The 13,764-nt window shown below is 37.9% G+C and overlaps 1 protein-coding gene across 8 annotated transcripts in view; it reads right to left on the bottom strand.

Moving 5' to 3' along the window:
• The window catches only part of PIGN (phosphatidylinositol glycan anchor biosynthesis class N), a 169,918-nt gene that overhangs the window by 49,688 nt on the left and 106,466 nt on the right, over positions 1–13,764 (bottom strand). For all 8 annotated transcript variants that reach the window (XM_073332239.2, XM_073332240.2, XM_073332242.2 and 5 more), the window contains 5 exons: positions 9,387–9,526; positions 8,373–8,472; positions 8,160–8,252; positions 6,391–6,482; positions 2,806–2,917 (listed from right to left, as the gene is read on the bottom strand). In XM_073332239.2, coding sequence (XP_073188340.1) covers positions 2,806–2,917; positions 6,391–6,482; positions 8,160–8,252; positions 8,373–8,472; positions 9,387–9,526 — 537 coding nt within the window. The remainder of the gene's footprint in view (positions 1–2,805; positions 2,918–6,390; positions 6,483–8,159; positions 8,253–8,372; positions 8,473–9,386; positions 9,527–13,764) is intronic.

The following is a 13,764-nucleotide window of genomic DNA, read 5'->3' as shown; positions in this document are numbered from 1 at the left end:
GTGAACCTATTGACATAGGTGGCACCAAGCCTCCACATGGATCTTTCCTGCTGAAGTAGAGAAGTGGGCCACCAAGGCCTGTCTGCCACCCCACCACTCCAAAGATCCTAGCTGACAAAAGGTCGAGCAGTTCACCAGTGGACTCCTTATCCCTCAAAAATCCATGCTGTTTGCAGGCATGGAAGGCTACAAGTGCCTAAGCTCACAGCACCTCAAAAATCTACATGGTAAGGGAAGAAATGTGCCATAAGACAAAGCCAGACTGCAGGGTCCTATATCAAAGTGCCAACCTAAACAGAGGAAGGGAAATGGTCACAGTGGCAGCATCTGCAGTAAACAGTGGACTAAGAAGATAGGATGTACTGGAATGGGAAACGAGTGGGAAGATATTTGAATCTCCAGCCCCCACCTTAATAAAGAAGGCTGATCCCCTAAGATTTCTTCAGTCTGCGCACTCTCTACCCAAATGCCATAATTCATGAAAGTATACAAGAATCATGAAGTTCCAAAACTCATCCACTAAGGCTGGTTATCCTTCTGACAAAGAAAGGGCAACTAACCGGATGTAACAAGTCTTGATCCTCTCCAGATATGTTACCTCAGCTTTCAAGATGCTAGTCCTGATCCACTTGGGCAAGTCAGTTCTATGACATACTGTAATGATTGGTTCCTATGTAGAAAAGCTTTAAAGGTCCTACAGAAGTATAGATTATGCTCAATCTTTCATTTGGGTTATGGCACACACTGGGAGGGAAGACATCCTCATTCAGATGAAATTTCAAAACAACCTGCAGCAGTAAGTTCAAGCAAATAAAAAGATCTGCCATGCCCTTGTGGAGAGCATTATTGGGTTCCTGGCATGAAAGAGCAGTTGTCTTAACCAAATGACAGGCAGAAGTAATCACCACAAGAAATTATAAGTCAGTTGAAGTCAAAAGACTCAAAATGGGGTGCACATAGCCTCTAGCTCCTGTTCTTCCAGCAAAACTGTCACCTAAGAGAAAGAGGCAAAGGATGAGTGACAGGATTTAGGGCACCCAGACTAGGAAAACAGGACCAGGAGAGGAGAAGCCGTCGTCTGACAGATCCACCTGAACAGAAGCAGGAACATGCTCCAAGAAGCTGGAAGCTACTATTGAGCTTGTACAGTTTGGAGACGATATAGGAAGAGGTACTTTGGAGCCCAGAGTGACGGAGGTGTGTCTTCAAGATTCTGTGCAGAGGGGTGAACAGGTAAAGCTGTTTCTCATGTTCCAGGAACACTAGCAGTCTTCTGAAATCCTTTTTCCTTTTGAGCGCCTACAGCTTCATATCAACTAATACATTTTTAACAATGAAGAAAGATTTGTGAAAGTCTGTGCGAGGCCTCTGCAATTTACTTTTCCAAATCCAAATCTGAATTAATCTCTCCTTTCTCACACTCTGAGGAAGAATGAAGGGATGAGAACCATGGACTTGGTCCCTCCTCCCTTTGGAGAGAGACTGGGGAGATTTTGAAGTAAGATCTAATGGAGACTACTGATTAGTTATCAATGAAAGGAAGGAACCACTACTCAAGGGGCGACTTGGGGAGCTCCTGAAGGTCTTCACTGAACAACCAGACAAAAGTTGCTGATGCAATCAAGTGTTCTGGGAGTGAGTAGAATTTCCTGAATTCTCTTATCTGGCTCACACGTGGTCTGGCGTTTTCTTTCCCTTCTAACTCCAGGTCCACTTGTATACAGGATCCTCCACTAGCCCAAATGAACTACCCTATAAGGCGGCATTTCCAGTGACTGGGGTATTACAGCACTTGTTTTGAGACATGCCACTGAGCGATTCACTGCCTGCCAAATGACAGTTATGAGAATTTTAAATGTTTAAATGTGGAACTACAAAAAGTAGCCCTAGATATTCACACACTTCTTTTCATGGCATTGAGCCAAAGAGGCAAAAAATGTTACCTTTGTACACATAAGCACCACATATTTTAAAGAGGCATTTTAGGCACCTGATTTTTTGGTGTTTTTTAATCTGTACTGTTCAGTCTTCAAGCTTAACTCCATGATGTACTGAACGCATTGTTTAAGTCAGTAAGGAATTTCAACAACTTAAAATCATTCATAAGGCTTAAAAAAAACTATTAGAACTTAAGTCGGGGGTGGGGTGGGGGACAAATGCTGTAACAGGTTTAAAATGAAGACAACAGATGCGCAAAATTTCAAAATCCTTCCTGTAATTTATAATTAACATATATTGTGAAAGAAATACCCACCAATTTCAGAAAGCCATAGGTATTTCTCAACTTTGCCATGATAAAAGAAATGGTTTTAACCAGCAGAAAAGAACTAGATTACAGATTCATGCTATTCTTCAAGTTGAAGTCAGAAATCAAAAAAGATAAACCCGTAGGACCATACTGTGTCCTTGGATCAGCGAATGGAGTTTACACAAAGGTCACTGGAAGTTACACATGTGGATTGAGGGTAAGACATTGACCTTGAAGAGGAAGGCATATAAACGTGTGCATGTGTGTACGTATCTATACACACGCATCAATACACATATACAGAGAATGAGTATCTGATACTGCAAACATTACTTTTTTATTTATGGTAGTAAGTACTTTTAAATATGGTAGTCAATTGGATAACTCCTGATAATAAACAGAACCTCTTGATGCAGTTTGCAGAACTGGGTCCTTAGACAGTACATACAAATATACATATAAAAATTATTTTGCAACATTCAAATGTATTGTACATACAAATATACATATAAAAATTATTTTGCAACATTCAAATGTATTGAAAATTAGCAACTGACCTGAAAAAGGAGTATTGTCAGATCTTTCTTAGGCACATATTTATTTCTGCTTTTACAAAGAGATGCCAGGGAGAAGGAAGAGATCAGGAGAATCACCAAACCTGCTACTGTTCTGTTAAACAAACAAACCAAACAATTATTAAAATGTCCCTCTTTATAAAATTCTCATAAGAATGATTTTCCCATAGGATTTTTCTCACAGGAATGAAACTAGTCATGTTACAAAATTGCAGCTAGAAACATTCAGAAAGCATCTACAACCCATCTTTGGGAAACCAGACCTAAGGGGTTAAAATTAATGATGTGACAGATGTTTTTTGAAGGCTTGTCATCCATAAACATTCACTGTGGCCTTCTTTTTTCTCTATCCTAGGTCTTTGTTTTGTTTGTGTGTCTTGTTCATCATTCTTCGCTTTCTTTGAACTACTTTCTTTGCAAGTCTAGGAGTTGAATTACAAAGATCTGTGATTTAAAGTAATTTGCTTCAAGGTTTTTTGGGTCACATTAAGAAATTGCATTTAAATGATAATATAAATTAGTGGTAATACAACAGTCTGATTCTGATAGAAAGAATGTCACTATTTTCTTTTCTTAAAAGATGGTTTCAACTCACTTGAATAGAATAATCTAAGTTTTGTTTTATTTTACTGTTATAAAAATGAATGAAAATTAAAAGAGCTTGACTGACAACAGTGACAACTGAAGTTCTCCATTTAGTCATAAATGTAGTTAAGTTTAACATCCTTGTAAGGGGCAAAATACCAAAGAAACCCACCACAGTAGTATTTAACTTCCAAAAGGGGAATGATGAAAAAATGAGGGGGCTAGTTAAATAGAAATTAAAAGGAACAGTCTCAAGAGTGAAATGCCTGCAAGTTGAATGGAAACTTTTAAAAATCATCATAATAAAGGCTCAAACTATATGTACATCCCAAATGAAAAAAAAAAAAAACAGTAAGAGGACTAAAAAACCCATCACCATGGATAAACAAATACCACCACAGCTAAACAACAGAGTAAAAGAGGCAGTCAGAGGCAAAAAAAGACATCCTTTAAAAATTGGAAGTCAAATCCTACTGAAGAAAATAGAAAGGAGCATGAACACTGGCAAGTCAAATGTAAAAGTATATTTAGTCAGGCCAAAAAAAAAAAAAAAAAGGATTTGAAGAGCAACAAGAAAAAGACACAAAATCTAACAGCAAAATTTTAAGTACATCAGAAGTAGGAAGCCTGCCAAACCATCAGTGGGGCCACTGGACGATCAAGGTGCTACAGGAGTACTCAATGAGGACAAGGCCATTGTGGAGAAGCTAAATGAAGTCTTTGCATTGGTGTTCACAGCAGAGGATGTGAGGAAGTTTCCCACACCTGAGCCATTCGTTTTAGGTGGCAAATTTGAGGAACTGTCCCAGATTGAGGTGTAAATAGAGGAGGTTTTGGAACACAGTGATAAATTAAACAGTAGTAAATCACCAGGAAACACCCAAGAGTTCTGAAGGAATCAGTTAGGAAACAGCAGAACTTACAACTGTAGTATATAACCTATTTCTTAAATCAGCTTAAGTCAGACTGGTGGATGGCTAATGTGACACCAATATTTAAAAAAGGCTCCAGGGCTGATCCTGGAAATTACAGGCCAGTAAGACTAATTTCAGTAACAGGCAAATTGGTTGAAACTATAGTAAAGAATAGAATTATCAGACACATAGATGAACATGATAGAAAACCGCTTTTGTAAGTGGAAATCATGCCTCACCAATCTACTAGAATTCTTTGAAGGAGGGGGTCAACAAATGTGTCGAAGGGTGATTCAGTAGGTAGAGTGTACTTGGACTTTCAGAAAGCCTTTGACAAGGTCCCCAGCAAAGGCAAAGTAAGCAATTATGGGATAAGGGGGATGGGGCCACAGAACTGCCATCATGTAATGACTTTCAGGTATTGATAATAAACAATATTGAAATTACACGAGGGCTACCTAGTTTGAGTTTTCAAATTACTGAAGGAAACTTGATCTTGGATTTAGGGCTGCAGTGATCCTAGCCTTAGAACACGTGCATTTTGCTCACAGAAGTGGATCTCACCGAAGCTCTGGTTTATTTATCTTTGTAGTTTCTCTTTCATTCCTTCCCTTAGCTTCATGTGCTCCCAGATGCCACATATAATTTTCAAAATCCAAAAAACCCAAGACAACATTTAGACAAGCACAAAACATTTCAGAGCTGTAAAGAAGAACTGGAGTAGGGGGACCAAAAGGGTACCCAGCAAGTGCCAGTTGCATTAGGGATCACTTGCAATGAAAAAGCAGGGAGAGAAGAAAACCGGAGTGACTGGAGGAGCAGAGTAGTGGATACAATCCAATGTGCATTTAAAAAAAAAAAGAATGAACTGGACTGGATTGGAGGAAATGTATGCTTACATATGCAGCCAAAAGATGCTAATAAGGAGTGAAAAATCCTCATAGATATTCCTAAAATGCCTACCACAATGCCAAAAGTTGAGTGGGTGGGCAGTAGATGGGGGAGGGTTGGATCAAAAATCTGGTAGGATGGACTAAAACTGAATGAGCAGTGTTGGAATTACGTTTGGGAAAAGCATCAATACCTCTGAAAATATTTAGGATCATAGCTCTTCCCCCACCTTCCAAACATCATGCTGCTTATCCAGGTATCAGAGCTCTAACAGCATCTCTTACTCAAGCACAGTGACATCATGCTAAGATGACTCCACTAGGCACAATGTGTCGAGCAGGGAAAGAAGTGTTGTGTCAAGTTCAAATCAAGCATTTTCTTTCTCTGCATTAAGTTCTATACTACATCTAACCAAACCATGCTGGGCCAATCAGTGGGACTGGCAAGTAGACTGGTGAGAGGAGATGCCTGCAAGATTAAGTGGTAGTTGGCAATGAGAATGGAGTGGATGATGGAGACAGAAGTGCACAAGAAAAAACTGCCAATGGCACAGTGGGGGAAGAGACAAAGGAAAGAAGAGGAGGAAACGAACAATATGGGAAGGAGAAGCCAAAGAGAGAATCAAGGAGGAAAGGAAATAGGAAAACAAAGAAAAGCTAGATACACAGACTAAAAGAGAAAAAAAAAATCCATCCCATTAATGTGAGTACTTCATTAGCTACAGACTTTTATTCAATGACAAATTACTTAAAATTAGATATGGGAATTAAAAAAGATAATGTCAAAACAAATTGGTTTTGGATAAATGCTTTTTCAAGTTTGTCAATGCTATTTACCATGTTTGCACCCAAATGAATATCCTCCTTTAATTAATTCCTGTATTTTCACATACTAGTTGCACTTTTTATTAAGTGAGAAAAGCTTCTCTCTACATGAAATTACAGAACACTGCTAAGCAAATGGATGTATCTTTCTTTGAAATAATGCAGGAAAATTAAAAGTCTATTCTCATTCACATTAATGAATAACTAAGGCATCTATGATCACATTGTTTAAATTCAATATCTGCCTCAGCTGGTTTTCAATAATACAGTGGTTCACCTATGACAAAACTCAGCCTAAATTTGTGAATATTAAATGGAAAAATAAAGAGCTTTAATCAAAAAAATGTTCTTACACCAGAGAAATATTAGGCTCTCTTCCTACAACAGGCATCAAGGGAAACATTGCCAAGAGTAAACATAATAGAGTCCAGCTCAATGTTGTTACCTAAAACAAAGAAACAAACAACAGCATCTTTGGAAATCATGCCTGCAGACAAAATTGACTATACAAAGAAAACATTTCTGTATTTGCTATACTGAGCTAATAATATATCATTTGACCCTGATTCAGGGAAGCATTTAAATAATTTCTAAAGTCCTATTGAAATCAAGAGGAAAATAAAGTAAAAGTGTGTTTAAGTGCTTTCTTGAATTGGGGCCTTTGAATGCATCCGATGAAGTGAGCTGTAGCTCACGAAAGCTTATGCTCAGATAAATTGGTTAGTCTCTAAGGTGCCACAAGTACTCCTTTTCTTTTTGAGCTAACTTGTTACTCAGAAAACTGGGTTTATCTATAACTTTATGGAAATGAGTGAAACGCAAGATGAGATCCCAATAAAACTAATATGATCACAGATGTTCTACACAGGTTTGCCGTCCCACGCCAATGGGGGCTGCGGGAAGCGGTGCAGGCCTGGCCGCCACGTCCTGCAGGCCCCATTGGCCTGGAGCGGCAAACCATGGCCAGTGGGAGCTGCAATCAGCTGAACTTGCAGACGCTGCAGGTAAACAAACCATCCCAGCCCGCCAGCGGCTTTCCCTAACGTGCCAAAGGTTGCCGATAGCTGTTCTACACTATAACTACTCAGAAGAACAAGTAATCATTAATGGTCTTAAATACAATTAAAAATTATGAACAGTCAAATAGAAAGCTGCCACCTGGACAGTTTTATAATGCAGAGCAAGACTCAGGAATCTCTCTCATTTGAATACAAGAGAAAACAAGGATTTTTCAGGTTGTCATAATACATTTTAAAATTTGCAGTGTTTCTTGGATTAAAAAGGTTTCTGAATAAAGTAACAGTGATGGCGGACATCGAAAGCTGCAGCTTTCCCATGCATTCAAGTGGAAACTGTGCCACCTGACTCCCACCCTACAGCACCAGACTAGAGTTTTTGCTGGGAAACATTAGCACAATGGCAGCTTCAGAGGTTAGACGAGGCACACTGTTTGGTTACCGAGTTAGTGAAACAGCAACAGATTATTATAATAGCTATTTTAAACATTAATTTTCAAGAAATATTTGTATTTATTAAATAGCTACATGGCTACAGTATTGTGGCTAATCATTGTAAGCTTCCTCTAAAGACCTCAATGTTTATAAAACTGTTACATTTTAGTAAAATATCTGTGCATGTTTCGTGACTATTTTCGTGGGATTTTATCCCAAGCACTTATAATTATTACATCATAGAATACAACAACTGAACACTGGTAACACTGAAGCTAGCCTGAAAACAGGATGGCAGCATGCCACAGCTAACTGGGACACTAGACTTCAGCAGAAAACTTGGATTTCCCAACCAATTTGTTGGCCCATTACGGTAACTACCAAAAGCAGTGCAGATACACTACAGTCAAGATAAGCTTTCAGTCAAGTGTCATGGCAGCACTGGTCGGTCAGCACCCTTACTGCTTGGCCTATAAAACTGTAACGTCAATAGATCTGGGAAACGTGGCATTATCTTGCCCTGCTTGATGTCAGCCATTATAGTGATAACAGGAAGTGCATTACAGGAACAAGAATTAGGAGACCACAGTCCAAAAGAGGAGACCAACCATTTACTAAAAGGTAACCAACTACCAATCAATTTAATGCCTTTTGGCAAAGCATTACTGTACCTTTGCTTGAGCCCACAGTCGTGTGATCAATGGCCAGCCAGCAAAGGCAATGAGACCAACAGTAAGTGTAGAGCGGTAGAAAAAGCTGAAAACCTAGTAAAAAATTTCAATAAGAAAATGAAAAACAAAACTCTAATAAAAGCAACATTTCCTCAAGCAAATAAAAAGCTAGCAATGAGGTCCTTTATAAATACATAGTAATTAAGTACTTACTAATATTTCAATTCCCAGAGCACCAGCTCCTAAGAATCCAATAGACTGACCCAGAGGAAATACCAAGAGCAATGACACAAGGTCTTGAATAACTCTGAATCTGTTTAGGAAGATAGCACAGGATAATCATTATCTTTAGTTAAACAAATTAGACAGGATCACTGCCATAAATTAGGAGTTTTAAGAGTGTAAGTGCTCAGAAGCAGCCCTCATTTTTTTAACTTTACACACTATTTTAAAACCATCAGAACTACCTTCATCTGTATAGACTACAGAGCTTAAGAATATTTACATTAAGTTCAGCATCCACTGAAACTGACAACAAAATTCAAGAGTGTTGACAAAAAAATATACCTGGTTAGCTTTATTAGTGTCTAGTTAAACAGGTCATTACTAAAAGCCAACAGGAGCTTGTCCAGTTTTCTTTGAATAATACAAAAAGCCATGATGTCAGGCAGGTAACGGCAACCGCAAACTTACAAATATTTCCATAATCAAGAGCATTTTTTCAGCATAGGCCAGAACCATCAACCAATTTTGCAGAATTAGAGCCTGATTCTGAATGGTGCTGGTGTTCAGCACATTGGAGGATCGGACTTAGTTTGAAAATCACTGAAAATTTTTTTGTCCAACTTATGAAATCAGTTTCTACAAATTCCTCTCCAACACATCAGAAACTTGCTCCAGAGGCAATACTCTAGAGGCAGCTTCTCCCACACCCTGCAATGTTATTTTGTTTTTGAGAGTGTAAGACCATTTTTACTGGTCGAAAAAATTTCCAAGTAGAAGAGGTATCTACTAGAAGGGCCAAATATAGCTGTCAGTTTGGAAACCCCACTCCAACTGCTAGGGAGAGATAAACAAGAATGTCCTAGAATGTCCTGGAAAATGAATACTTCATAAAAGGAAGAAAAACATTTCTCAACGATTTTGCATAATTTGATTGTCAACAAAGGGAGGGGGCGTAGAAGAGGAGCGAGAGGAGTTTATGAAACAGCTTGATTCTTTACTTACTCTTTCACAACTGCATACCATACTGGTACCGGTAACAGACAATATATGTAATATGTCCATGGACAGGTTTGAATCAGCAGGAAAAAAGCTATTAATACTCCAGTAGCTGCAAAACCATACAAGAGGAGAACAGTAGATGCCTGAAATGCAAATGATTTCTATAAACATTCCTGAAACAATACTCTAACATTTCAAACTCCAGAATACTATTTCCCAGTTATCTGATGTACAGTACATTAAATACTATTCCAAGAAAGCAGCTACACTAATGTACAAGGCAGCTCATCAGCTCAATGTATACTGTTTCCAGGCAGAAAAATATTTAGGAGTGGCATTTAGACATGTAGGGCTAAATTTTCAAGCAAAAGGACTTACAGTAAAGTGCGCGTGAAAAAAATGAGTGTGCACAAACTGGTACATACAACACTGATCTGTGCATGCACAACGTACTTAATTATCGAAGGGAGTTACAATTACTCAATATTTTGGAAAATAAGGACACTTCTATTTAGGTGTCTAAATATGCATTTAGAAAAATAAATTTTAGCACCCAAGTTTGCATAACAGTTACTATGTCCAAAGGTTTCAACGTAAAATTCCATGTGAACATTTGTTTCTTTTGTGTAAGAAATTAGTAGGAGAAAAAACTTCAGTTATCGAACTGGAATAAAATTCTTTAATTGCTATTGAAAAATCCAACACTCTTTTCAGGAACTATGAACTGATTCTCCACAGCCTTTTCTTATGTGAGTAAGGTTTTGCTGTGTAAGGCAGGTCTGCAAGAAGAGGCTTCAAGTTTGCATTTATTTGTTGAAATTAATTTATTTGATATTAATCCTCTTTTTTCTAAACCTTTTTGGATTTTGATGTTCATACAAGAAATCAAGGGACATGGCTATTTTTATTTGTATTGTGAAAGCTACTAGAAGCCCTAGCCCCATTGCGCTAGCAACTGCAGAAACTCATCACAAAAAAGATGAGCCCTGCCCCGAAGAGCTTAAAATCTAAGTATAAGACTATAGACAAGAGGTAGCTATAGGTAACTATTGTTTAAAAGCTTCTACACACAGCTAGCCCTGTTAATGATTTAAAAACAATTGGGCTTTGCCAAAGAATTTATAACCTAAAGAGAATATTCCTTTTAGTATGTAAGAGAGAATGCAGATTGTTCTATCGTGCTTATTTATTGCTGAATAAAGTGCCTGTATGAAAGAGGAATTTCAGAAAATATAAAACTCTGATGTACACTTAGAAATGGATGAAATTTTCTAAACTGGTAGGTTACACTTAAAATAGCACTAGTGTACATCATCACTTCTATGTCTACAAAGAAGAACATTAAATAAGCATTTTCCTTTCTTGTCACAGCTTTTATTTACACTGATTCAGGAACCACTCAGTGTAGTCTGGGAACATTCTGATATTTGAAAGCTTAAAGTTTTATTAAATATTTTTGTTCTGAAGCCCATTACAACTTGACATAACATGCAAAAGCCTTAGGATCCAAGGGCAGTCTTTGGTACATTATATGCTGACAAAGCCTAAAAAAACCCCAATGACCCTATCTATTGTTTTTCTTCTATAAGTTGTGTCAACTTCTTTGAGGAGTAAAAATATATAGTGGAATATGCAAACGTATTAAACGTGTAGGGGAGAGGAGTCCAGGTAGCTAATGTAAAACATTCATTCCTCTTCTTTCCCCTGTAGTTGACATAAAACTGTCTCTCTCTAAGCTGATGGGAAGTATCAGATCTAAATGACTTTTAAAAATAGAATTTCTGGCATGCTATGTCATATTAAGTTTGGATAAGATATGTCACATTGAAAACTGACCTAATGCAACTCATTCTATCACAAATGTTAAAATAGATCTTTTGGCTCCACTACTTGGTTCCAAATTGCAGGTGAAAGGAGATTTACATTTTCAGTGGATGTTTAAAAATAGGAAAAACTGATAAACCTATAATTCTTCCTAAATTAAATAACACATTGTTTTAAGGGGAAGTGTTTTTGTGAGGAGCATGAAAAGCCACACACAGTTTTAGGAGATGATTAATGTAAACAGTCCTATTAGCCAGCCAGAGTCTAGAACCAGCTCCATAAGATCATAAAACTGTGATATGGGTAGCTTATTTGCCCATTATAGTCTAGTTACACAGAACAATTTCTTCATGTAGCTTTGATACTAGCCATAAAGCTAATGACTTTATGGTGGAAAGCAGAGCTCTCACCACCAACTACTAATTGTATGTCTGAACTGAAAGAAATGGTTCTACTGGAAAAAGCTGGTTACTACAATATGTGAAAATCTGCAGACTATGGATACAAAAGGCTCTTTACTTTCTTTTACAAGAATAATTAAATATAAAACTTGACTTTATTCTATGGACCCCATAAATATATGGTGTGACAAAGTTCCTCCTCTGCCTTGGTGGGTCCTGCACTTATTGGCGGATTTGCTCACCTCAGAGGTTCACAGCAGCCCTCAGTTTGGCCACTTTCATGGCTCAAATCTGCCGTTCACTCAGTTAGTCTCATCACTGGCCAGCATGGGGAAAAGGAAGAAGAACAATCCCCGCAGTCTCTGATGATCCACCTAGTGGATCGGGGAACAGACCAGAGACCTTCCACTCTGGTGGAGCCCACAGTCCAGGTCAACTCCTCCGGTATCAAGTAGGGAGTTGGGGGGATGGCGGGAACCTGGGCCCGCCCTCTACTCGGGGTTCCAGCCCAGGGCCCTGCGGATTGAAGCTGTCTACAGTGGCTCCTGCAACAGCTGTGTGACAGCTACAACTCCCTGGGCTACTTCCCCAGGGCCTCCTCCCAACACCTTCTTTATTCTCACCACAGGACCTTCCTCCTGAAGTCTGATAATGCTTATACTTCTCAGTCTTCCAGTAGTATACCTTCTCACTCTCAGCTTCTTGCACCTCTTGCTCCCAGCTCCTCGCACGCACCACAAACTGAAGTGAGCTCCTTTTTAAACCCAGGTGCCCTCTTTGCCTGCCTTAATTGATTTTAGCAGATTCTTGATTGGCTGCAGGTGTTCTAATCAGCCTGTCTGCCTTAACTGTTTCCAGAAAGTTTCTGATTGTTCTGGAACTTTCCTTGTTACCTGACTCAGGGAAAAGGGAACTACTTAAACTGGGGCTAATAAATCTGCCTTCTATCACTCTCCTGTAGCCATCTGGCCTGACCCTGTCACAATGGTAACTATGAATACCAATTTTCAATTCTAAAACAATTTTACACTGATTAAAAAAAGAAAATACGTTTTTGTTTAAAGAGCTATTAATATTCTGAATTTGTTTGTTTATAACCAGTGTTTTTGAATACTTTCTCAGATACTTGATAACAAAAAACCTTTTTTGAAGTTATGTAGTATTGTATTTCTCAATATTTTTCCATTTTGTTTGATCATTTTTATTAAATGCTAAGAATATCTCATTTCAGTCCACAGACAGTAAAAGGGCTGGGTTTTTTCACTATAGGAATTTTCTCACAGTAATTTACTAGAAGTAGTAAAGATGCTAATTGAGCACGGATCCTCATTTACATTAAAAAATGAAACAAGCCTTTTTATTCTGAAATAAATATTGAAAGATTTTTTTGAAGGTGTTAACCTTCTTTTAGTAAAAATTTTCTGTTCACCTTTTCAGATTAAAGGTCTTTTCTTTTCCTGATGACTGAATGAAAAAGATGATTTCCTAAGCATCTGTACTTGGTGGCAATCAGTCATTCTTATTTATTTCTAAATGTACTTTCTGTATCTCTGATGCACTGCAAATCAGGAGTGAGAGTGCAAGACAAAAAGAGAGGGCTGATCTGTGAAACAACAACTAAAGTCTTTTAGTGGAACAGGTTATATGCTTTGCAAATGCCAAAATGGAATTGTTCAGCTTCGGAAAAATCTAATTTTAAATTGCCACAGAGGGGTAAAAAAGAAATTAAATGTAAGATTTTCTTTTTGCCTTTATTAGAAAGAAATATATATATATATATAATAGAAGTCTGGATTAACAATCACAAGATATTTTAATGTTAAATAATTAGAATTAAGGGTGAATATGTATTTACACAGCTATGTTCTTCTGATGTTAAGCCAATATGAAAAAAGGGAGAAGTTAGTTTATATTCTCCTACCTCATTCAGCATTACCAGCAAAACGGCTATCATTAGCATTAAATTAGAAAGGCCAATATTAGGGAGAAGTAAGCCTTCATTTCCAAATACATTGCCCAATACTGTACATGGAAAGAAACGTGTCAGAGTGTGGTTTCAGAATGTGACTGAGCAAAATACAAGCAGTTTTCCTTTAATACATCCACACTACATTTCTAATGCATTGTCATGAATGACAAGCAGGGGGAAATACTGA

This window comes from Lepidochelys kempii, chromosome 2 (assembly GCF_965140285.1).
Source record: "Lepidochelys kempii isolate rLepKem1 chromosome 2, rLepKem1.hap1, whole genome shotgun sequence".
Classification (NCBI taxonomy): Eukaryota; Metazoa; Chordata; order Testudines; family Cheloniidae; genus Lepidochelys; species Lepidochelys kempii.
This window is presented reverse-complemented; position numbering and strand designations above follow the sequence as displayed.